Source organism: Oryctolagus cuniculus, chromosome 6 (genome assembly GCF_964237555.1).
Source record: "Oryctolagus cuniculus chromosome 6, mOryCun1.1, whole genome shotgun sequence".
In the NCBI taxonomy this organism is placed as follows: Eukaryota; Metazoa; Chordata; class Mammalia; order Lagomorpha; family Leporidae; genus Oryctolagus; species Oryctolagus cuniculus.
The window spans coordinates 165520228-165544118 of NC_091437.1; the positions used below are offsets into that span (position 1 = coordinate 165520228).

The window sequence follows — 23891 nt, forward strand, 5'->3', positions numbered from 1 at the left end:
GAGCAGTTGTAGCCATCCTAATATCAGACAAAACAGTCTTTAAGACAAAAACTGTTAAGAGACAGAATAGTGAGGGAGCTAACCGCTCTAGTCTAGAGGAAGGTGGTTTTCAGAAGTAGAAGGACTACCGCCTAAGGGAAGATCAGGAGGAAAATGGCAGAGGAACTCCACGCAAACTGTAGGGACGTTGTAGACCTGCATGGAGGGTGTGGATGTGCACAACTCAACACCCCAGCAGCCAAGCCTCAGCGCCAGCTTTGGAGAGTGATGAGACCAGACCGCAGCCCAAGCCACTAGAGATAGAGCTGCAGGAAGAACCTGGCAGGAGTCCAGCCCTGTGGGGACAGTGTACCTGCCAACCTAGAGGTGAAAAAAAGGGGCACATTGCTCTCTCTGAGACCACCCTGTCCTGGCATCCTGTAACAAATGGAAAGAGGACAGACACCACTTTTTTTTTTTTTTTTTACCATTTTGGATATATTTAACAGCTGTGCCAACTCACGTCTACACGCCCAGCAACCAGCCAAGAAGAGACACCTGAGTCTGGCTGGGAGAACTGATAGGGGACTGGGTGCTCCTGACTGTGGGAGCCTTGTGTGCCAGGACTGTGAGAACACTGGCTACATGGGAGGGTGCAGGGTGTGGCTGGGTCTGTGTGCACTCACTGTGGTGGCTCCACATGCTCAGGGCTCCCTGATTCCCTGGTGAGGATCATTGCTCCAGGATCTGCGTTCACACCAAGGACTGCATGGATCCTTTGTGTGGTTCTTGAAGCAGCATGGATGAATACTGTTCTCACTAGGACTAGCACCCAGGTAGTACTCTCACAGAGCAGAACAAACATCCCCTCCCATTAAAAAAAAAAAAAAAAAAAAACCACAGATTTACCAAGCCGAACCTGAGTTTTACCTTGGACACTCCCTTTACCCTGGAGCACTGAACACTGAACAGAGTCACTGGTCACACCCACCACAAACCTCTGGGTATTCACTGAAAAAGCAGACACCCCACTAAGCCACAGAGGCATAGTCCAAAGATAAAAAACATCACATGAAAAGAAAAAAAAAAGAAAACAAAAAAGAAGCCAACAAGTATCTCCACAAATGCCTAATAATACACACAGCAATGCAAGAAACAAGAATAAGGAAGACAACATGACACCCCCAAAAGAACACAACACTTCAATACTAGATCATGAAGATGAAGATATTGAAGAAATGCCAGAAAGGGGATTCAAAAAATTTATTGTAGGATTACTCAGAAGTAATCAGAAGCAAATCCACGAACTAATGAAATCTGTACACGACATGAAAGAAAATTTCTCCCATTAAATTGAGATCTTAAAGAGAAATCAAGACAAAATATTAAAAATGAAGAATTCAATAGAACAAATAAAAAGATGCAGTGGAAGGCCTTAACAACAGACTCGGTGAAACAGAAGAAAGAATATCCAAGTTAGAAGACAAATTGCTGATTTTTCAAAAGATGAAATTCAAATGGCCAACAGACACATGAAAAAGTACTCAGAATTGCTACCTTATCAGGGCAATGCAAATCAAAACCACAAGGAGGTTCCACCTCACCCCGTGTTAGAATGGCTCTCATACAGAAATCAACAAACAGCAAATGCTGGTGAGGATGTGGGAGAAGGAACCCTAATCTGCTGTTGGTGGGAATGTAAACAGGTGCAGCCACTGTGGAAGACAGAATGGAGACACCTCAGAAAGCTGAATATAGACCTAACAAATGACCCAGCCATCCCACTCCTGGGAATTTACCCAAAGGAAATGAAATCAGCGTATGAAAGAGTGATCTGTACCCCTGTGTTCATCTCAGCTCAATTTACAATAGCTACTAAGACATGGAACCCAGATATCCATCAACTAGATACTGGATAAAGAAATTACAGTGTATATATACACTATGGGATACCATACAGAGGTGAAAAAAATGAAATCCTGTCATTTGCAACAAAATGTATACAACGAAAACCATTATACTTTGTGAATAAGCCAGTCACAAAGAGACAAATACGATATGGTCTCTCTGATTTGTGGATCTAATAGAGTACCTAAAAGGTAATCTAAAGTAGCCAAACTGACACCTTGAGATGCAATGATTTTGAACAGCCCTTGTCTTCACTATGGAGGAACAATGTTTTTCTTGTTGTTTTTGTTCTTTTTTTTTTCTTTTTTCTTCATACTACTCACTGAACTCTCTACTTAGTGTAGGGTTAATGTTATGAGTATAAGATTAACTGAGAATTGATCTTTGTAAAAAATAAGAATGGGAGAGGGAGAGGGAGAGGGAGGAAGAAGAAGGGTAGGAGTATGGGTGGGAGGGAGGTGGGGGCCAGGGGAGATTCACCATGGTCCCAAATTTGTATATATTAAATGCATAAAGTTTGTATTCCTTAAATAAAATATTTTGAAAAGTGAATCAGCAGATTAAAGGAAAAAAGGGGTCATAGATGTGAAGTGCAAGAGCACTACCAGTCCCGAGAACCTGAGGTTGCACGGAGGGAACACACAAGTGCTCTTTCACGGAGTCAACAGGGCATGGAAATCGATGCACTTCACCAACAAGCTAGGCTAAGACCTGCTCTGGGCTGGGCCGGCGCAGCTGCTGGTGAGAACACAGACTGCCTGCTTGCCAGTCACCAAGAGGCTGAGTTACAATCGGCCGCTTCTCCCACCAACAGCCAGTAAAAGTGGGACGAGGACCTCGGAGCTGCTGTGCTGGGTTGGGCATGGCTTCACCTCTGCCTGCTTTCCACGTGTGTAACGTGACGTGGTCTGTGACATGGTGCACGTGTTGCACCATAGAGAGCCGGGAACAGAAGCTTATCCTCACCTAAACACCCACACTGAAGCCAGAAACCCAAATTGTGTATCATTCAACGTAACAACAAAAAAACTAACAGAGGGACTTGTTCCACTGAAATAAATCACCACTTTCCCTTCAAAATTCAAAACAGTTTCTACTGAAGTGAAAGCCAGCCTGAGCTTTTTTCCATGTATTTTTCCATGTATTTTCCATGTATTTTTGGTGAAATTTACATATTTTAAATGATATTTCAGAGAGGTGTCACATGGAGTTGTAAAAATTACTCACAGCATCGTGTCTGTCACAGTGGGAAGTGGTACAGAACCAGTGAGGATGAGGAAAAGGGACGTTCCCGAAGAAGCCGTGGTCTTCTCAGCCACTGTGCTTTAATGCAGGCCCTGGCAAGCAAGGGCTGCGGCTCATCCCCACTTTCACAGCCAAGGTCCCAGGACAGCACCCAGCAATCAGCACTTCAAGACCAACGAGGGAACTGTCACATTCACTTCTCTTTTTTTAAAGATTTTATTCATTTATTTGAGAGGTAAAGTTACAGACAGTGAGAGGGAGAGACAGAGAGAGAGGTCCCTTCTCCACTGGTTCACTCCCCAGATGGCCGCAACAGCTGAAGCTGCGTCAATCCAAACCCAGGAGCTTCTTCCAGGTCTCCCACAGGTGCAGGGGCCCAAGGAACTGGGCCATCCTCCACTGCTTTCCCAGGCCACAGCAGAGAGCTGGACTGGAAGAGGGGCAGCCGGGACTAGAACCGGCACCCATATGGGATGCCGATGCCACAGGCGGAGGATTAACCTACTACACCACGGCACTGGCCCCTCACATTCACTTCTAAAATGAAAACCCCACAGTCAATCATCTTTCTGATGATCTTACAATCACAGTGGCCCTTCCACGCCACTGTCATGTCACCTGGGAACCAGGGAATATTAACACCTAGGTTCCTGTCCAAACCCTCCACTGTGCTAATGTGACCCAGACATCTAGCCCCCACTTCAGTCTCCTCACACCACAGGGAGGCAGGCACAGGGCTGTGCACTGCCTGAGGTTCCTTGCCGAAATACAACGATCAGGGCCTGCCCTGTGGCGTAGCAGGTAAAGCCACCGCCTGCGACACCAGCATCCCACATGGGTGCTGGCTGCTCTACTTCTGCTCCAGCTCCCAGTTAATGCACCTGGGAAAGCAGCGGAAGAGGCCCTGCCACTGACATGAGAGACCTGGACGAAGCTCCTGGATAGGGCCTGGCCCTGCCCTGGCTGTTGCAGCCATCAGGGGAGTGAATCAGCAGATGGAAGATCTGTGTCTTTCTGTCACTGAATGTGTGTGTGTGTGTGTGTGTGTGTCTGAAACTCTTTCTTTTTTTTATTTTTATTTTTTATTTTTTGACAGGCAGAGTGGACAGTGAGAGAGAGACAGAGAGAAAGGTCTTCCTTTTGCCATTGGTTCACCCTCCAATGGCCGCCGCAGCTGGCGCGCTGCGGGCAGCGCGCCACGCTGATCCAATGGCAGGAGCCAGGTACTTATCCTGGTCTCCCATGGGGTGCAGGGCCCAAGCACTTGGGCCATCCTCCACTGCACTCCCTGGCCACAGCAGAGAGCTGGCCTGGAAGAGGGGCAACCGGGACAGAATCCGGTGCCCAGACCAGGACTAGAACCCGGTGTGCCGGCGCCGCAAGGCGGAGGATCAGCCTAGTGAGCCGCGGCGCTGGCCCTGAAACTCTTTCAAATAAACAAGTAAATCTTTTAAAATAAAAATAAAAAACATGATGACGCCAGCGCATTATCAGAACGGCTACTCCCCCAATCCTCTCTTCTAAGAGGATTTCCTTGGCCAAAAATCATTAAGCCAGGAAAAGTCTGCCCAAGATTTCGTTATCATTCTCTGATTGAAAACCAAAGGCAGGGCTCCACCCTCATCCAGTGGGGGCCACTGGGTATGGCATTCACACACAGAAAAGTACAACAGTTAGGGGCAGCACTGTGGCAAAGTGGATTAAGCAGTCCCCTACCATGCCAGTACCCAACATGAGAGTAGGTTCAAGTCCCAGCTGCTCCACTTCTGATACAACTTGCTGTTAATAGTCTGGGAAAGCAGTGGAAAATGGCCCAAGTTCTCGAGCCCCTGCCAGCCCCATGGGATGCAGAAGAAGCTCCTGGCTTCAATCTGGCCCAGCCCTGGCCATTGCAGCCATTTGGGGAATGAATCAGCAGATGTAAGACCTATCTGTGTGTGTGTGTGTGTGTGTGTGTGTGTAAATTTGCTTCTCAAATAAATCTTTTTAGAGAAAAAGGAAAAGGAGAAAAACACAAGGGTTCTCTGAAACGCATAGTTGTGTTGCATCACTGGCATCTCATGGTGATAACCAACTTAACAACAACTTCAGGGGCAGGCGTTTGACCTAGTGGTTAAGACTCCTGCCTCCCAGGGACGGCACTGTGGTCCGGGTCCCGGCTGCTCCACTTCCTATCCAGCTCCCTGCTAATGCACCTGGGAAAGCAGCGGAAGATGGCACAGTGCTTGGGCCCTTGTTCCCACATGGGAGACCCAGATGAGGTTCCTGGTTCTTGGCTTCAGCCTGGCCCAGCTCTGGCCATTGCAGCCAGCTGAGGAGTGAACCAGTGGATGGAAGACCTCTCTCTCTCTCTCTCTCTCTCTCTCTCTCTCTGTGTGTGTGTGTGTGTGTGTGTAATCTTCCTTGCAAATAAATAATAAAACTTAAATGTGGGGAGCAATCTGGACTAGACTGAGTTACTGGAATTAAGACTTATTCTATGCATCTGCTCTCCCACAATATGGCGCTGGGAGAGAAGTAAACGGCTTCTGCACAGCTGCCTCCAGTTCAACCAATAAACTGTAGGACTTGCTCCTGATTGGAGGAGAGCAGCGTACTCGGCGTGTGGGCAGCCGAGTTGGGATTGGCAGAGGAGGACTATAAAGGAGGAGAGAGACGGCATGCACCAGGAACATCTAAGGGGAACATCTAAGGGGAACACCTGTGCAGCCCCCGAGAAAGCCGGCCGGCGGTGTGCTGCTCCCCTGCGGAAGTGGGGAATGTGGCAGGGGGAACCGCCCTTCCACGGAGGTGGAAGGGACAGTAGCCAACCCGGGAAGAACCAGCAGAAAACCCGGGGAGGGCCGAGCAGACAAAAGAACAGCGCAGGGTCCTGTGTCGTTCCTCCACGAAGAGGGGGAGCGACATAATGGTGCCGTGATTCGGATAGGAAACCTAGGACGGATAGGAAACCTAGGACGGATAGCAAACTTAGGAGGGAAGAAACGGGAAGAAGTGGAAAATACCGGAGAGAGAGACTAGCAAACAGCCTAGGGAAAAGCCGGACGAAAAGGGTGCCGGAAGAAGCTATTGAAAGCCTAGGCATAGACTCAGATACGGACTACGGGGGGAAGCTGGGAGAAATCTCTAAGGTCGAAAGCGAAAGTGAAAGCTAGAACAAACAGACTCGGATGCGGACTGTGGGGAGAGGCCAGGAGAAATGAGGGAGGAGTATTGTTGGAGGAAAGCTTGGGGAAACATACCGGGTAGAGAAAAATGTTAGGGAAATTGAAGCCGCGGGGGGCAGGCCGAGGCGGAAACGCAAGCCACTTTGGGATTCTCAAGTTAGCCCGGGAATAGGGGGCGAAAAGTTGAAACCAGAAGCTGAAACGTAAGCCAGATTGGGATCCGTCTGATTAGCCCGGGGAGCAAAGGACGGGAAGCCAAACCGTGGGGCGGAGACGTAAGCTGGGTTGAATTCGCCAGGCTAGCCCGGGGAACTTAGATTGAATGCTAGTGGCGGACACGTAAGCTACGCTGTGTGACTCGCGGAGGCTGCCGCGCGCAGACAGAGCGTGCGGGGCTCAAGTACATAGGGAACGCGGGGCTGGCACGAGGCCGTGGTTCAGACGCGAAAGGGTTAAGTGCGAGACCGCGGAGTGTGCTCGCAAAGCCGAACCGCGCAGATGAGAGAGGCGCGGGCTGAAGCGGCTCAGAGCCGGCGAGGCGCCGAGAAGCAGCCTTGGGGCGGAGCCCGCTGGCGGGGCGAGGCGCCGGGAAGCCGCACGGAGCCGTGAAGCTGCCGGCAGGGCGAGGCGCCGGGAAGCTGTGGGGATAAGAGAAACAGAAGTTTAGAAGTAAAATGGGAGAAATAGGAATGCTGGAAGATAGAAGTAAAATGGGAGAAATAGGAATGCCCGGAGATAGAGAAATGGAGAAAGAGAAAGGCCTCCCCACAACACAGCAATGTGAGAGCTTGGATTCGGTCTGCCTGATTAAGTGAGGCGATGAGCACCTGCGGGCGGCTAGCAGCTTATGCGCCGCAGGTCACCGAAGACAGGCACGAATTAACATCAGTAAGGCCTCCCCACAATACAGCAATTAGGAGGCTTGGATTCAGTCTGCCTGATTAAGGCGGTAAGCACCAGCAAGCAGCTCGACCAGAGTATGAGCTGCAGGTCACCGAAGATAGGCACGAACCAACACTAATAAGTCTCCCCCACAATACGGCAATGAGAAGGCTTGGATTCGGTTTGCCTGATTGTTAGGGCTTGTAAGCCCCTGCGGGCAGAGCAGAGCATGCGCTGCAGGGCACCAAATACAGGCACGCATCAGCGCCTAAAAACCTCCTCACAACATGGCGAAGAGAGGACCCAGATTCGGTTTGCCTGATTGATAGGACTTGTAAGAACCTGTGGCAACTCTAGCAAGCGGAGCAGAGTGTGTGCCACGGGGCACCGAAGACAGGCGCGTATCAACGCCAAAAAATAAAAAGAAAGGGGGATCTGTGGGGAGCAATCCAGACTAGACTGAGTTACTGGAATTAAGACTTATTCTATGCATCTGCTCTCCCACAATATGGCGCTGGGAGAGAAGTAAACGGCTTCTGCACAGCTGCCTCCAGTTCAACCAATAAACTGTAGGACTTGCTCCTGATTGGAGGAGAGCAGCGTACTCGGCGTGTGGGCAGCTGAGTTGGGATTGGCAGAGGAGGACTATAAAGGAGGAGAGAGATGGCATGCACCAGGAACATCTAAGGGGAACATCTAAGGGGAACACCTGTGCAGCCCCCGAGAAAGCCGGCCGGCGGTGTGCCGCTCCCCTGCAGAAGTGGGGAATGTGGCCAGGGGGAACTGCCCTTCCACGGAGGTGGAAGGGATAGTAGCCAACCCGGGAAGAACCAGCAGCAAACCCGGGGAGGGCCGAGCAGACAAAAGAACAGCGCAGGGTCCTGTGTCGTTCCTCCACGAAGAGGGGGAGCGACACTTAAAAACAAAAAGAAAGAATTATAACCCTAGAAAATCGTCCCCTCTTCCACCCAAGGCCACTTCTAGAGCTGCTCTCCTGAAACCGAATAGTTGGAACGAATCATATCTGGGGACACTTCTCAGAGCACTGTCCCAACGTGGGGAGGGAACCAGGGGACACTTCTCAGAGCACTGTCCCAACGTGGGGAGGAAACCAGGGGACACTTCTCAGAGCACTGTCCCAACGTGGGGAGGAAACCAAAGGCAAAGCATATTCCTTAAGAGAGGACTGGTTACACGAATAATTCTACGTCCTTTCATTCACTACTGAGGGGGAATCTGGAGAACAGAGTGTGAACAGCCTGTGGTCAGTGTGAACTGTGTGAACAGCCTACGGTCAGTGTGAACAGCCTGTGGTCAGTGTGAACAGCCTGTGGTCAGTGTGAACAGTGTGAACATCTGTGGTCAGTGTGAACAGCCTGTGGTCAGTGTGAACAGTGTGAACAGCCTGTGGTCAGTGTGAACAGCGTGGGGTCAGTGTGAGCAGTGTGAACAGCCTGTACAATCTGCTCTACTTCAAAGCCAACTCCTTGCTAATAGCCTGGAAAAGCAGCAGAGAATGGCCCAAGGGCTTGGGCCCCAGGCATCCATGTGGGAGACCCAAAGCAAGTTCCTGGCTCCTGGCTTTGGATTGGCATAGCTCCAGCCATTGTGGCCATCTGGGGAGTGAGCCAGCGGATGGAAGACCTCTCCCTTTCTCTCTCTCTTTCTCTCTCTCTCTAAGCCTCTCCCTCTGTGTAACTCTGCCTTTCAAATAAATAAATAAATCTTTAAAAAAAAAAAAACAAGAGTATTAGGTAAAGTGTCTTTGTCAACAGTGGAAAGGTGAGGCAGTCTAAGCACCAACCAGTGACAGAGGACTTGGGCAACAAATCGTGGGCTCAGTAGGAGCAGCTGTCTGGGAGTCTCTCACAAGACAACCTGAGGAAGAAGCAACTTCGTGCACCATCAAGAAGACTTTTCCACATTCTCAGAAAGACCCAGCCAGCCCGGGCCAGGAGGACACCCAGGATCTGTGTGTTGCTGGGCCTGAGGGCAGGGCCAGCATGCCCCGGGCCTGCCAGCAAAGGCCTGCACATCTTCCACAGACACCTGGGCCATGCCTGGCACACAGCTCACCGCTCATCGTCATCTGCAGCAGTGAGGGTCAGCAGGGAGGGGCTTTCACTGGTCACTTCAGACCACTCTTGGAATAAACTGAGTTTTCTTTTTCAGTATTTCAGTGAGCCCACTCAGCAAAGTCCAAAGTAAAAAGGACGGTGCATTCACATGACAGGTTGCTCTCTAGGTCTTTAAGACTCACAGCAAGGAAGATCTGATCACATAGAAAAACACATAATGCGCTGAAAAACGCAGGGAAGTAGGTATCCCATGCTCCCCACCTCCAGGAGGCAGAAATACACACTGACAACAGGACCAGAAGACAGACAGCAACGTGTTAACAGCGAGTGTCTCCATGGACCTGGGGTATGAGAGCCTTTCCCTTTCTTCAAATTTATAATATTTAATATGAATCAGGGGAAAACCCTATTTTAGCCAGAGAGTATGCATTAGGGAAGGACATGTGAGCACTTACAAAAGCAAATAGTGAAGAGACACTACAGCACTACGCAGGGTAAAACAGGAAATTCTGATTAAAACAACACGATCCTGTGAGAAATTTATAAAGCAATAAATCACCTTGCTGTAATAGGAAATGGCCTCTTTGTATCTGTCAATGATGTCTTCAGGGCTAAGACAGTTCTTCGCACGTCCAATTTCAGTGCTGGTGTCGGGATTTATGCCATTGGTGGTGAGGGCGCCTGCAAACCGAGAAGAAGAAAAGAAATAACCTTTGACTTTTTCTTTGTTACTTGAAAGAGGAAGTGAGTAAGGTAAGACTTCGCCCTGCCCTAGTATGAGGTGGTGAAATAGTGCTGAAACGTTCAGAGCTTATGTACTCCCTGTAACAGTCTCACCATTCTATGAAATGTTAATTAGCTCAGAATACATCTTCCACCATGTTGAAATGTGCTCCAGAGAACCCGAGTTGCACCACAGAGAAGTTCCATGTTCACCACTGGCTTAGGTGTCCTGAAGACGGTGGTGAGGCCCACATGCACTCTGTCCCAGCTTGACGTGCTCAGCGCTAGCCAGGGCCCACGAGGTGTCCTCAGCAGAGACAGACTACGTGAGAGCATTTTTAAGATACACGACGACAGATACGCGTATCCTCTCCATGGCTGGTATCTGTTTCTGACCACTGCCTGTCTGTGAGCAGGATCACTACCTCCCCACCATCAAACCCACACGGGGAAGAGTTTAGGAGACACTTCCACCTTGGAATAGAAACACCCACAGCAGACTCTGGCACGAAAAAAAAAAAGATGAAACATTCTTTGATTTCATAAAACACTCAAAAAAATATTCCACGCCTCAGTAGCTGGAAAAGCTAGGCTTCTCCTCCTCTTGTTGATCTGATGGACGGCGAGCACCTCCCACAAGGCCTGCCTCCTGGCGCCCAACAGAGGCCAGCCAGGAGCCAGCTGTGCGTCCTCGTAACTGAGCATGGTCAAGGTCGTGCACCTCACACTGCTCATGTCTGACCCATGTTCTCTAATCATGGTCCAGTTTTCTCACCTGCTTACCTCCTGCCTCAAATGCTTCTGGAACAAGACAGAGGGAGAATGCAGAGACAGAAAAGGGGATGGACGGATGGATGGATGGATGGGTGAGGGGCAGTCAGACAGACAGAGACACTCCAAAAAAGGAGAATGAAGAAAATCTCATACGCAGAATCCTTCCAGAGGGAGAACTGCAGCAGAGGCATGACGAGGCTGGTGGTGTGGCTGAGAAGAACCATAACAGACGACAGGAAAGGGAGCACTCGGGGAAAGCAGCTAACAGCAGACTCAAGTCAGTGAGACCTGACAGCAAGCCAGCCACCTCCCAGCGCAGGCACCTTCTGAGCAGCAAATGGGCAGGCTTCGCACAGAGGAAATGGGGACCAACACCCAGGGCTTCTGTGCAGCTGTCACCCATGCCCACGGCAACCCCAGGAGGGAGGTCTCCTGCGTGCCCAGCCCTGCAGGAGGCGGGGTGAGGCCCTGGAGAGGTCGAGCGTGCTTACTAGGGCTCACGATGGCAGGGCTGGAGAGCCCACAGTAGGACCGACCCTGGGCCCGACTTCCTACCACAGTGCTATCGTGCCTTGTGTGGCAGTCATGCTTATAGCACATCTGTTTCTGACACAAGTTGATTTTTGGTAAATTGCAGGGAGTTTTTATTTATCTCAGCTTTAACAAATTGCCTTTGTACTGGTGGGTTTCCACTCCTCTTTTCCCTGGAGAAAAGAAAGATACCGAGGGTAGGAGGTGAGAGTGAATCTGGCTTCTCATTCCCCATGCACAGCCTCATCTCCTCTAAATAATGCACGACCAGGCACGAGGGGAGGTCCCCAACCACGGCCAAGGAGCAGAAGTCCCTCCACCTTTAGAGAATGGCACCCTGAGTCAGCCTCCGAGATCGTGACCTGCAGGGAGATAAAGCTCACGGGACAGCTTCTGGGTCAAAGTGACTCAGTGTCACTCAATGCAAGAACAAAGAGCACTGAGAATCTGGTGCAAAGATTCGGTCGTTTTTGACATCCATGGCTCTGACAGCCCACAGGGAACATGACAGGGTCAGCAATGCCCACCAGCAGGCTAAAACCTCAACTGGAGGCAAGAAAAGGAAAGGGCGTGATGAAGGAGAAATGTGGGGGAGGGGAGGCAGCAACAACACCGCCACAGTGTTCTCAGACAGTGCAAAGCCCCCCCGCCATCCATTCACAGGTGGTCACCACTACGCACAGGATGGCACACAAGGCACACCCCAGAAACTCAGACACACCGATAAAGCAAAGCACAGAGAGCAGGGAATAAGGCAGAGGTGCCTGAGGTCGGAGAGAAAACGGCAAAAACCGTGGAGAGCAGGACAGGCCTCGATGAGGAAACCGCCAGGACGGCAACCATGGCACGGCCAGCAGGCTGGAGCCAGACCAAGCCTGAGAGCTGCGATCCAGCCCAGGAACAAGGGCAAGACCACCGCAGCGTGGGTGCAACCGGCCCCAGCTACAGTGGAGTCTCTACAGGAAAACTGTGTCCACAGGCGTGCACCTGACACCGGGCAGCTGCCAGGACAAAGTGCTCCAGCGGCAGGACCCAGCAGCTGCACTGGCTGGGGGGGACTAGGATGGAGAAAATACCTGCAATGTATACAAAGACCAATCCCCTTAATATATAAAGTAATAAAAATTCAGAGAAAAAATAATCCAACAGATAAAGAAATGAGCAATAGATATGAGCAGTCAATTCAAAATGGTCCTTAAACATGTAAAAACATGCCCACTGGGCCGGCGCCGCGGCTCACCAGGCTAATCCTCTGCCTTGCGGCGCCGGCACACCGGGTTCTAGTCCCGGTTGGGGCGCCGGATTCTGTCGCGGTTGCCCCTGTTCCAGGCAAGCTCTCTGCTGTGGCCAGGGAGTGCAGTGGAGGATGGCCCAAGTCCTTGGGCCCTGCACCCCATGAGAGACCAGGATAAGTACCTGGCTCCTGCCATCGGATCAGCGCGGTGGCCGCGGCGGCCATTGGAGGGTGAACCAACGGCAAAGGAAGACCTTTCTCTCTGTCTCTCTCTCTCACTGTCCACTCTGCCTGTTAAAAAAAAAAAAAAAAAAAAACATGCCCACCTTCACTAAAAATCAGGTATCACTTGTCACATATCTCAGTGGCAGCCTTGGAAGGCTCCACGACCCGGTGTGCTGGCAGCACCATGGAGGAAACGCGTTCACCTGGTAGGCCTATGAAGACCAAGTGAGCAGACTGGGGACAAGTCTAACAAGACTGTATCGAGGCTTCCCTTTAGAACCAGTGAAGTCTAGGGCCGGCACTGTGGACAGCGGGTAAAGCCGCCACCTGCAGTGCCGGCATCCCATATGGGCACTGGTTCAAGTCCCAGCTGCTCCACTTCCCATCCAGCTCTCTGCTATGGCCTGGGAAAGCAGTGGAAGATGGCCCAAGTGCTTGAGCCCCTGCACCCATGTGAGAGACCCAGAGGAAGCTCCTGGCTCCTGACCAGATGAGCGCAGCTCCAGCCATTGTGGCCAACTGGGGAGTGAACCAGAGAATGGAAGACCTCTCTCTGTCTCTCCCTCTGTCTGTAACTCTACCTCTCAAACAAAATAAATAAAAAATCTTTAAAAAAAAAAAAAAAGACCTCTCTCTCTCTCTCCTTCTCTCTCTGTGTAACTCTGATTTTCAAAAAATAAATAAATCTAAAAAAAAAAAAAAAGAAAGAAAGAAACCATTCCAGTCTGAGTGGCATTCAGTGATGTGGAGACCAAAGGTCTTGCATGACCGGGAACTGGGACTGTACTGCGGCAGGAGGCTGGTCAAGTGGAGAAAGGCACTGCCCCCGTGTGAACCGCCCTGGTTTTGTGTGATGACCTTGTCCTTGGGAAGTACACTTGGAGGCGTCAAGTGTGCAGGTCACTCTCAGATAGCCCACAGATGCAGGTGTGCAAAGAGCAATCAATAATGAAGCAAATGATAACAACTGGCAGATCTGAATGCAGAGGCTATCAAAGTCCTTTGTGCCACCCTTAAAACTGTTGAAATAAGTGTAAGTTTTAATTTATTTCTAAAGCAACAGCTGGGGAAGGGCAGGCACTGTGGCACAGCAGGTAAAGCTGCCACTTGCCGTGCTGGCGACCCATATGGGTACTGGGTTCAAGTCCCGGCTGCTCCCCTTCCAATCCAGCCCCCTGCTAATGCACCTGGGAAAGCAGTAGAGGATGGCCCAAGTCCTTGGAGCTGTAACAACCACATGGGAGACCCGGATTAAGCTCCTGGCTCCTGGATTCGGCTTGGCCCCACCCCAACCACTGCAGCCATTTGGGGAGTGAACCAGCAGATGAAAGATCTCTCTCTACATCTCTGTCCCTGCCTCTCCTTCTCTCTAACTCTTCCTTTCAAATAAAATAAATAAATCCTTTGTTTAAAAAAAAATCAACAGCTAAAAAACCAGAATTGTAACCTAACTCACAAAGTAAGTCTATTTTTATTTATTTATTTATTTATTTGACAGGCAGAGTGGACAGTGAGAGAGAGAGACAGAGAGAAAGGTCTTCCTTTGCCGTTGGTTCACCCTCCAATGGCCGCCGCGGCCAGCTTGCTGAGTGCAGCACACTGCGCTGATCCGAAGGCAGGAGCCAGGTGCTTCTCCTGGTCTCCCATGGGGTGCAGGGCCCAAGCACTTGGGCCATCCTCCACTGCACTCCCTGGCCACAGCAGAGAGCTGGCCTGGAAGAGGGGCAACTGGGACAGAATCCGGCGCCCCGACCGGGACTAGAACCCAGTGTGCCGGCGCCGCAGGCGGAGGATTAGCCTAGTGAGCCGCGGCGCCGGCCACAAAGTAAGTCTATTAAAAACAGAATGTACTTCCGAAGAGACAGAACACTGAAACATACACCATGGGAATGTAACGAGAGGAAGATGACAATGCAGACAACAGGTTACACACTGGGATCGCAGGCTGTGAGCAGAGCGCATCGCTCTGTGAGCTGCAATACCCTCCGTGCACTTCCTCTGTGCTGGGCCCTGGGCAAGGACCCCACAGCAATCTGTGCTGCGATTCCGTCACCACTAGGGACCCAGGACCAACAGGACGTGAGCCAAGCCTCCCTCTGCCCTGTCTGACAGCTGCCAGGCTCCACTAGAGCCTAGGACAAGGGTCTGTTGTCCCTTATTTCCCCCAAGGAAACTAAAATCTTGGAGTGAGACTGGGGATGCAGATCAAAAGAATTCAAGAGCAACAAATGCAGGAACACTGCAGGTGGGGTGGCTTTAGGTGAGCTGCCAGAAGAGCCTGACGACTGGTAGACCTAACAGACGCCCACGCTCCACCCGGCAACAGAATACGCATTCCTCTCAGGCACACAGGAACATTCTCCAGGATGGAGCCGTGCTAGGCCTGAAATACAGCTCAACAAACCTAAGTACATGCAAGTCATGCAAATACGCTGTTCGACAACAACAGAGTTCCCTCAGGACTCACAGGGGGCCTGCGGGACATCCGCAAACCTGGAAATGCGGCGGCACACTGCTGAATAACCAGCGAGGCAAGGGAGGAATCTCAAGGGAAATCAGAAAGTACTTTAAGATGAATGAGAACAGACACAGTTCACCCAAAAGGAAAGGCCACAGAAGCAGTGCCAGGAGCTACAGATACCCACGTTGAAAAGAAAGAATGATCCAAAGCCAGCAACCTAAGAAACTAGGAAATGGAAAGCAAACTAAATTCAAAGCAAGCAGAAGGAAAGAAACAACAACGATCAGAGCAGAAACAGAGAAGAGAAAAATCAGCAAAATCAAAGGTTGACTGTTTAAAGTAATCGACAAAACTGACAAATTACAAACCTCCAAGAAAAAAAGACAAAAGACTCAAATTACTAGAAGCAGGGCTAAGACGCAGACGTTACGATCAACACCACAGGAATAAAAAGGACTACAAGCAAACACGACGAACAACTGATTGGCATTAAATTGTATAATCTGGATGAGATGGGAAAAGCTAAATAGCAGAACTGACTCAAGAGGAGAGAGAGAATCTGAACAGGCTCGTAACAAGTGAAGAGACTGATCAGTAAACAACAACTCTCCCAGGAAACAGAGAAAGATGCCAAAGCGAAGAACATGCAGACCGCCATCTCAAAACACAGATGCAGGGGGCGGTGCTGTGGCACAGCCAGTGAAGCGCCACCTGCAGTACCAGCACCCCACATGGGCGATGGTTTGAGCCCAGGCTGCTCCACTTCTGATCCAGCTCCCTGCTAATATGCCTGGGAAAAGCAGCAGACGGCCCACATGCTTGGGACCCTGCACCCATGTGGAAAAACTGGAAGAAGCTCCCAGCCCTGACCACTGCAGCCATTTGGGGAATGAACCAACAGATGGAAGATCTCTGTCTCTCCCTCTCTAACTCTGTCTTCCAAATAAATAAGTCTTAAAAAAAAAAAAAGTTGCAGAAATCCTCAACAAAATACTAGCAAACTGGATCAAGCAAGAAATAAAACACTGGGGCCAGCATTGTGACACAGTGGGTTATGCTGCCCTCTGTGACACTGGCATCCAATATGAGCACCAGTTCAAGTCCCAGCTGCTCCAGTTCTGATCCAGCTCCCTGCTAATTGTGCCCAGGAAAGCAGCAAAAGATGGCCCAAGTACTTGGGCCCCTGCACCTCTATGTGAGAGCTGAAAATGGAGTTCCTTGCAAAAGCCGCATGATCACTGACAGACACAGAAAAAACATTCGGCAAGTCCAACACCGTCTGACGATAAGAAAAGTGCTCACCGCGGAAGGGGACGCTCTCCACCTGGTGACAAGCACAACCACAGCTAACACGGTGCTTAACCGGGAAGACGGAAGGCTGTGCCCCCACGATCAGAAGTTCCATTTTCCACGTTGGAAAGGAAGAAGTATAACTCTATTTCCAGGTGATATGATCTCTCATACAGAAAATCCTAAAGAATCTACTAAAAGAACCACTGGAGCTAATACATTAATTCATTCAGCAAGGTTACAGGATAGATAAGAAATTAATCCTATTTCCATATACTTGCAAAGAACCACTTGAAAATGAAATTAAGATAACAGTTCCATTCACAATGGCATCAAAAAGAATAAAATTCTTAGGAATCAATCTAACAACAAACAAGTATAAAGTGATACCTGAGAACTGAAAGTACTGCTTAAAAAAGTAAAGATCAATAAACAGAAAGGCAGCTTATGTCCGTGGACTGGAAGACACGATTCTCAGGAGGCACAACTCGCCAAAGTCTCCCAGACTCAGCACAGTCCCTCTCAAAATCCCAGGGGGCTCATCCCGGGGGCTGGCCAACTGACCCTAAAGTTCACAGGAGCAATCACAGCTCCAGGAATAACACAAACCACCTCAGAAAAAAATAATAGTAATAATTCAGAAATTTGGAGGACTTTTATTTCCCAATTTCAAACTTGACTACAGTTTATAGGGGGTGGGACATGGGTAATTTTGAAATGTATTTTGTTTAATCTTTACTTTCTAAATTCTGAGAACAGCCTTTTACAATAAGAAAAAGGTTATTTTAGAAATATGTATATTAGGCCGGCGCCGCAGCTCACTAGGCTAATCCTCCACCTTGCGGCACCGGCACACCGGGTTCTAGTCCCAGTCGGGGCGCCGGATTCTGTCCCGGTTGCCCCCCTTCCAGGCCAGCTCTCTGCTGTGGCCCGGGAGGGCAGTGGAGGATGGCCCAAGTGCTTGGGCCCTGCACCCCATGGGAGACCAGGAGAAGCACCTGGCTCCTGCCATAGGATCAGCGCAGTGCGCCGGCCGCAGTGCACTGGCCGCGGTGGCCATTGGAGGGTGAACCAAAGGCAAAGGAAGACCTTTCTCTCTGTCTCTCTCTCTCACTGTCCACTCTGCCTTGTCAAAAAAAAAAAGTTAAAAAAAAAAAAAAGAAATAGGTATATTCACTACTTGGAAAAATTTAATTGTAAGAAGATAAACGAATCATTCATGAAAAGGAACTTTACAAATTAGAAATCATTTGAGTTTGTCAAAAATTAGAAATGCAGGGCCAGCGCCGCCGCTCACTAGGCTAATCCTCCGCCTGTGGCGCCGGCACCCAGGGTTCTAGTCCTGGTCGGGGCACCGGATTCTGTCCCGGTTGCTCCTCTTCCAGTCCAGCTCTCTGCTGTGGCCCAGGAAGGCAGTGGAGGACGGCCCAAGCGCTTGGGCCCTGCACCCACATGGGAGACCAGGAGAAGCACCTGGCTCCTGCCATCGGATCAGCATGGTGAGCCGGCTGCAGCAGCCATTGGGGGGTGAACCAACAGAAAAAAGGAAGACCTTTCTCTCCGTCTGTCTCTCTCTCACTGTCCACTCTGCCTGTCAAAAAAAAAAAAAATAGAAAAGCAAAAGCACAAACACATCAGGTCCCTAGGAAGATTCATACGAGACAGTAAAACAATCATTTCCAGCAGTTCTGAGGGTGGGCGGTGGCACAGCAGGCCTCGCTCCCCCTTGAACACCTGCACGTATGGAGTGCCTGGTTCCAGTCCGGCTACTGCACAGGGATCCAGCTTCCTGCCAGTGCAGATCCTGGGAGGCTCAAGTACTTGAGTCCCTGCCACATGCACAGGAGACCCCAACTGAGTTCCAGGCTCCCGGCTTCAGGCTGGACCAGCCCTGGCCATTGCAGGCATTTGGGGGTAAACCAGGAGACAGAAGACTTCTCTGGCTGTCTCTCCTTTACACAAGTGTGAAAATAAACAAAAGATTTTTTTTAAATTCTAGTTGAATAATGAAAACCCCAGAAACGAAAAGGAAATCACACTGTGTAGACCACTTCAAAGGCATGGAAAGCAGAGGCCTAGAAATGACAGTTCCTGTAACTCTGTCGCTAACCAAACTTAATAAAGGAAAATCTTTACCTAAGAGACAGTGGGAGTCCATGCCTAAGACAGGATAAACTGGGTGCTAACTGCTGCAGACACAGTCAAGCTGTTGTAAATAGAATTCTAAAGTTAGGACACCGCTGAAAAGCTACCAAATAGTCTGAAAACACAAGTATGGGCCTATGTACACACACTCACACTCACACACACCCCAAGTCTGCCCCCACGTTGCATATAAATGCAAACTTATTTTTATTCACGCGTGGGCACTGATTACTTTAACTGAGACAAAATATTTTAATTCAGACACGTAATCAATACTGCACTTCTCTTGTCAAACCTAGCTAATGAATTTCTCTGCTGTGTGAGACAGAACTAAATCAGAGGAAGCCCCTCTGGACGGTTTCGGGACCTGCTCTCAAAAGCCCAGGCTTTGTTCACATACCTGAGAGGTATTTCTATATTTTCCCTTATAAACAAACAACAGAGACTGTCGTCAAAATCTGTCACTGCAGGCGATGAGTCAGGCGCGCCATGCTCTAAGGTACTGGACAACAGGGCTGTGCTGGTCGCTGCGCGGGAGCAGAAGTAAGAGGACGACAAGGACCCTGTTCGGGACAGGCCTCCAGTCACGTCAACTGGGGGCTTTCTATTCCGCTGGGGAATGAGACGAAATCAATGAAGGCTCCCTGAACTTCCTGTAGTCGTGACTCCACCTGTCTTTCATGTGCTGACCAGAAAAGGTGTTCTGTTAGGTCAACTGGCAGCGGCCCTCACTGGAGGGCAACTAGTGCAGAAAGAGCTGGCGGCCATGATTCTGACCACACGGACCTGAAATAAACCCGCACTGATTGAAGAGATGAGACCCCCACTAAGAAAACACAAATCCAATAAGCAGAGAGGTGTTTTTTGTTTGTTTGTTTGTTTGTTTTTTTGGACAGGCAGAGTTAGACAGTGAGAGAGAAAGGTCTTCCTTCCGTTGGTTCACCCCCAAAATGGCCGCTACAACCGGTGCACTGCGCTGATCCGAAGCCAGGAGCCAGGCGCTTATCCTGGTCTCCCATGCTGGTGCAGGGCCCAAGCACCTGGGCCATCCTCCACTGCCCTCCCGGGCCACAGCAGAGAGCTGGACTGGAAGAGGGGCAACCAGGACAGAACCGGCGCCCCAACCGGGACTAGAACTGGAGTACCGGCACTGCAGGCAGATTAGCCTCGTGAGCCGCAGCGCCGGCAGCAGAGAGTTTTTAACCCAGGATTCCCTACAGAGAGGAATGGATTGTGACGGTTGAGAACTGCAGCAGACAATCCGCAGGTCTGAATTCCCACATCACAGCTTGCAGGCCGTGACCTCAGGCAAGCCAGCGACACGTTTTGCACCTCGGCTCCCTCTGGACGGGGGCAAGGGCAGCAGCCACCTCCTGAACACTGAGGCTTAGATTGCGTCATGTGTGAAGTTTACATAAAGCACCCCAGAGCTGACGTACGACAGCAAAAGCACAAGCAACACAGATAAACTGGGATTCTTCAAAATTTAAGTTTGGAACACTTCAGAGGACACCACCAAGAAAACAAAAAGACAACACACAGAACACAAGGAAATGTTTGCTAATCATGTACCTGATGAGATCCTGTATCTACATTACAAAAGGAATGGTCCACGTGGAGCCCAATTTAAAGATCGACGAAGGATCTCAACAGCCATTTTTCCAAAGAAACTATACAAATTGCCCAACAGATGCATGACATGTTCACAGCACTGGCTGTAAGGAAAATACAGATCAAGGCTGCAGTGACAACCGCGTCACACCCCCAGGACAACTTGAATCCAAGCCACAACGAATGTGGATGGAGACAAGGAGAAAGGCAGTGACAACTGCGTCACACCCCCAGGACAACCTGAATCCAAGCCACAATGAATGGCGATGGAGACAAGGAGAAAGTGCAGTGGAAACTGCGTCACACCCCCAGGACAACCTGAATCCACGCCACAATGAATGCCGATGGAGACAAGGAGAAATTGCAGTGACAACCGCGTCACACCCCCAGGACAACCTGAATCCACGCCACAACGAATGTGGATGGAGACAAGGAGAAAGTGCAGTGGAAACCGCGTCACACCCCCAGGACAACCTGAATCCAAGCCACAACGAATGGCGATGGAGACAAGGAGAAAGCGGGACTCTCAGAGCGCGCTGGGAAGAGTGGGGACGGTGTGGTCCAAGCACAGCTGAGGGCCAAGGGAAACAGACCCTCAGACAGCCCTGGCAGGAGCGTCACATGGCGAGGCTGCTTTGAGATGAGCTGGCACTTTCTCAAAAAGGCAAACAGGGGCCAGCACTGTCACATAGTAGACTAAGTCTCCACTGCCGGCATCCCATATGGGCACCGGTTCATGTCCCGGCTGCTCCACTTCCCATCCAGCTCTCTGCTACGGCCTGGGATAGCAGTGGAAGATGACCCAAGTGCACCCCTGCACCCCTGTGGGAGACCCGGAAGAAGCTCCTGGCTCCTGGTTTCAGATTGGACCAGTTCCGGTCGTTGCAGCCATCTGGGGAGTAAACCAGTGGCTGGAAGGCCTTTCTCTCTGTCTCTCCATCTGTCTGTAACCCTACCTCTCAAATAAATAAATAAAATATATTAAAAAAAGGCAAACCAGAAGCTAGAGCTCCACTTCTGGACACATACATATGAGAATTTAACAGACATGGCCACATGAAATCTTGTACAAGAATGTTCACAGCACCATCACTCATAACAGCCCAGAAGGAGAAACACCACACACGTCCATCAACTGACAGAATGCATCAACAAAATGTGGTCTGTCCATGCAGTGGGCTGTGAGTCAGCAGTAACAAGAAATGAAGTACGCCACATGCTGCAGGGGGTGAACCTCAGACACACCGTGCTTCACTGGGGGCAGGCAAGGCACGGCGGCTCCACCTGCGTCCCACACCACACTGCCTGGGTTCAAGTCCCAGTCCCGGCTCTGACTCCAGCTCCCTGCTAATGCTCACCCTGGGAGACCTGGATTGAGTCCAGGGCTTCTGGCTTCAGCCCTGCCCAATTCAGGCAGTGAACAAGGGGATACAAGACCTTTGTTTCTTTTTCTATGTTCCTCGGCCTTTCAAAGAAATAAAAACAGATCTTAAAAACTGTTTTAAACATGATGTGACAAAGGCCTCACATTTTAGGACACCACTGATATGGAATCCAGAGTAGGCAAAGTCACAGGGACAGACACCTTATCACAGCTGCCTGGGGCCAGGGTGGGGAGGAGGAAACAGGCAGGGAGTGCTAAGGGGTACAGAGGCTTCTTCCTGGGGCAGGGAAATGTATTGGGGACAGGTGCACGTCTCTGTACCAAAAAGGATATTTCAAAAGGTCCATGGAGAAGCAGGAGTGTAGCCTAGAGGTTAGGGTGCCCACGTCCCGCATCGGAGGACCTGGGTTCACTCCTCAGCACCAGTTCTCGACTGTGGCTCCCTGTTAATGTGGATCCCGAGAGGCAGCTGGTAACAGCGTAAGTTCTTGGGTCCCTGCTCCCCTGGCTCCAGTCCCAGCCTGGTCCTAGCCTGGCTCCTGCCATTAGGGGCACGTGGGTAGTGAACCAGCAGACAGGAATTCACTCACTCCTTCTCTCTCTCTCTCTCTCTCTCTCTCTCTCTCTCTCTCTCTCAAATTAAAAAACAAATTGAAGTTCATGAATAAAATGGAATTAAAAGGTAAGTTTATTTTGGTACAAAAACAATTTGAAATCATGAATAGTTTTCTTTTTTTTTTAAAGATGTATTTATTTATTTGAAAGGCAGAGTTACAGAGAGGCAAAAGCAGAGAGAGAAAGAGAGAGAGAGAGAGAGAGAGGTCTTCCTTCTGCTGGTTCACTCCCCAGATGGCCGCAAAGGCTGAAGCTACACTGATCCAAAGCCAGGATCCAGGAGTTTTCTTCCAGGTCTCCTATGCAGGTGCAGGGGCCCAAGGACTTGGGCCTTCGACTGCTTTCCCAGGCCATAGCAGAGAGCTGGATCAGAAGTGGAGCATCCGGGACTCAAACCAGCACCCATAAGGGATGCCAGCACTGCAGGCAGTGGCTTTACCTACAACACAGCGCCAGCCCCTTGGTTTTCTTTTTTGGTTTTCTTTTTTAAAAAAGACACATTTATTTATTTGAAAGGCAGAGTTATAAACAGAGTAGAGAAACAGATCTTCCATCCACTAGTTCATTCGCCCAGATGGCCAAAAGGCCAGTGCTGGGCCAGGCTGAAGCCGAGATCCAGGAACTTCATCAGGGTCTCCCAAGTGGGTGCAGGGATCCAAGCACTTGGGCCATCTTCTGCTGCTTTTCCCAGGCCATTAGCAAGGAGCTGGATCGGAAGTGGAGTAGCTCATAGGGGATGGCACCATCACAGGTGTCAGCCCAACCAGCTGCACCACAATGTTGGCCCGCATGATCTTTTCATAGTACACACTTTCCATGAACTCTCTGAAGACTCCTTACATACTAAAAACCATTGATTTACGCACCGTAAGTGGGTAAACTGTTATTAAAGATGTTTTTTAAAATAACAATTAAAAAAAACAGTGCCTCTCACATGATAAATGCAAATGGCTCATTTTTTATTATAGCAAGAAGAAACTCACTCGCCATCAAAACAGGAACAGCAAACACAAGGTGAGTGAAATCAGCCAAACACTGGTTTAGCTTGAACAAAGTAGTTGCTCAATGTAAATGAAATGTTCAGAAACAGTTAAAAAGAGGCTTCTGACAAGGCTTTGTGGCATTCAGAATGCAGAAGTGACCTGGGCCACCCAGCTGCCCGTAATGCCATGGCCTGAAGGCCTACCAACCGGCCAGCCTCCCGCTGGACTGGGAGACAGTGTAGGGAAACAATTGTGAGGCGGTTTGCCTCAAATACTGTACCTGTTTAAGACTCAAACATAAAAGGAAAGGGATGTGATTTTGGGAGAGCCTCCGTGAATGAGTTTTCCATGTGGCTGAACAATTTCACGACCCCTGAGAGGGAGTAGGCTGTTCAGATTCAAATCCCTCCCAGGGCACTCAGCACTAACATCCCTGCAAGGCCTTCCATAGCAGAGAAGGGAACAAGTCTAGCAAGAGACCCCAGGACTCAGATCTCAGCAGGTGGGTCACTCCCCTTCCAAAAACGCCCACAGCCACCCGGCCAGCGGCCAAGCTGAGCCACGTGCAGGGCTGGCACTGGAATACTGGGGAAGCAGAGTCAGAATGGCCCCTGAGTGTCTACCCTGGTAGCTGGCACCTCTCTAGCTCCTTGAAT

The 23891-nt window shown here is 50.0% G+C and overlaps 1 protein-coding gene across 2 annotated transcripts in view; it reads right to left on the minus strand.

Annotated features, from left to right (window-relative positions):
- TRAPPC9 (trafficking protein particle complex subunit 9) overlaps window positions 1-23891 on the minus strand; it is a 562730-nt gene that overhangs the window by 511608 nt on the left and 27231 nt on the right. For both annotated transcript variants that reach the window (XM_070075538.1, XM_070075537.1), the window contains one exon: window positions 9819-9940. In XM_070075538.1, coding sequence (XP_069931639.1) covers window positions 9819-9940 — 122 coding nt within the window. The remainder of the gene's footprint in view (window positions 1-9818; window positions 9941-23891) is intronic.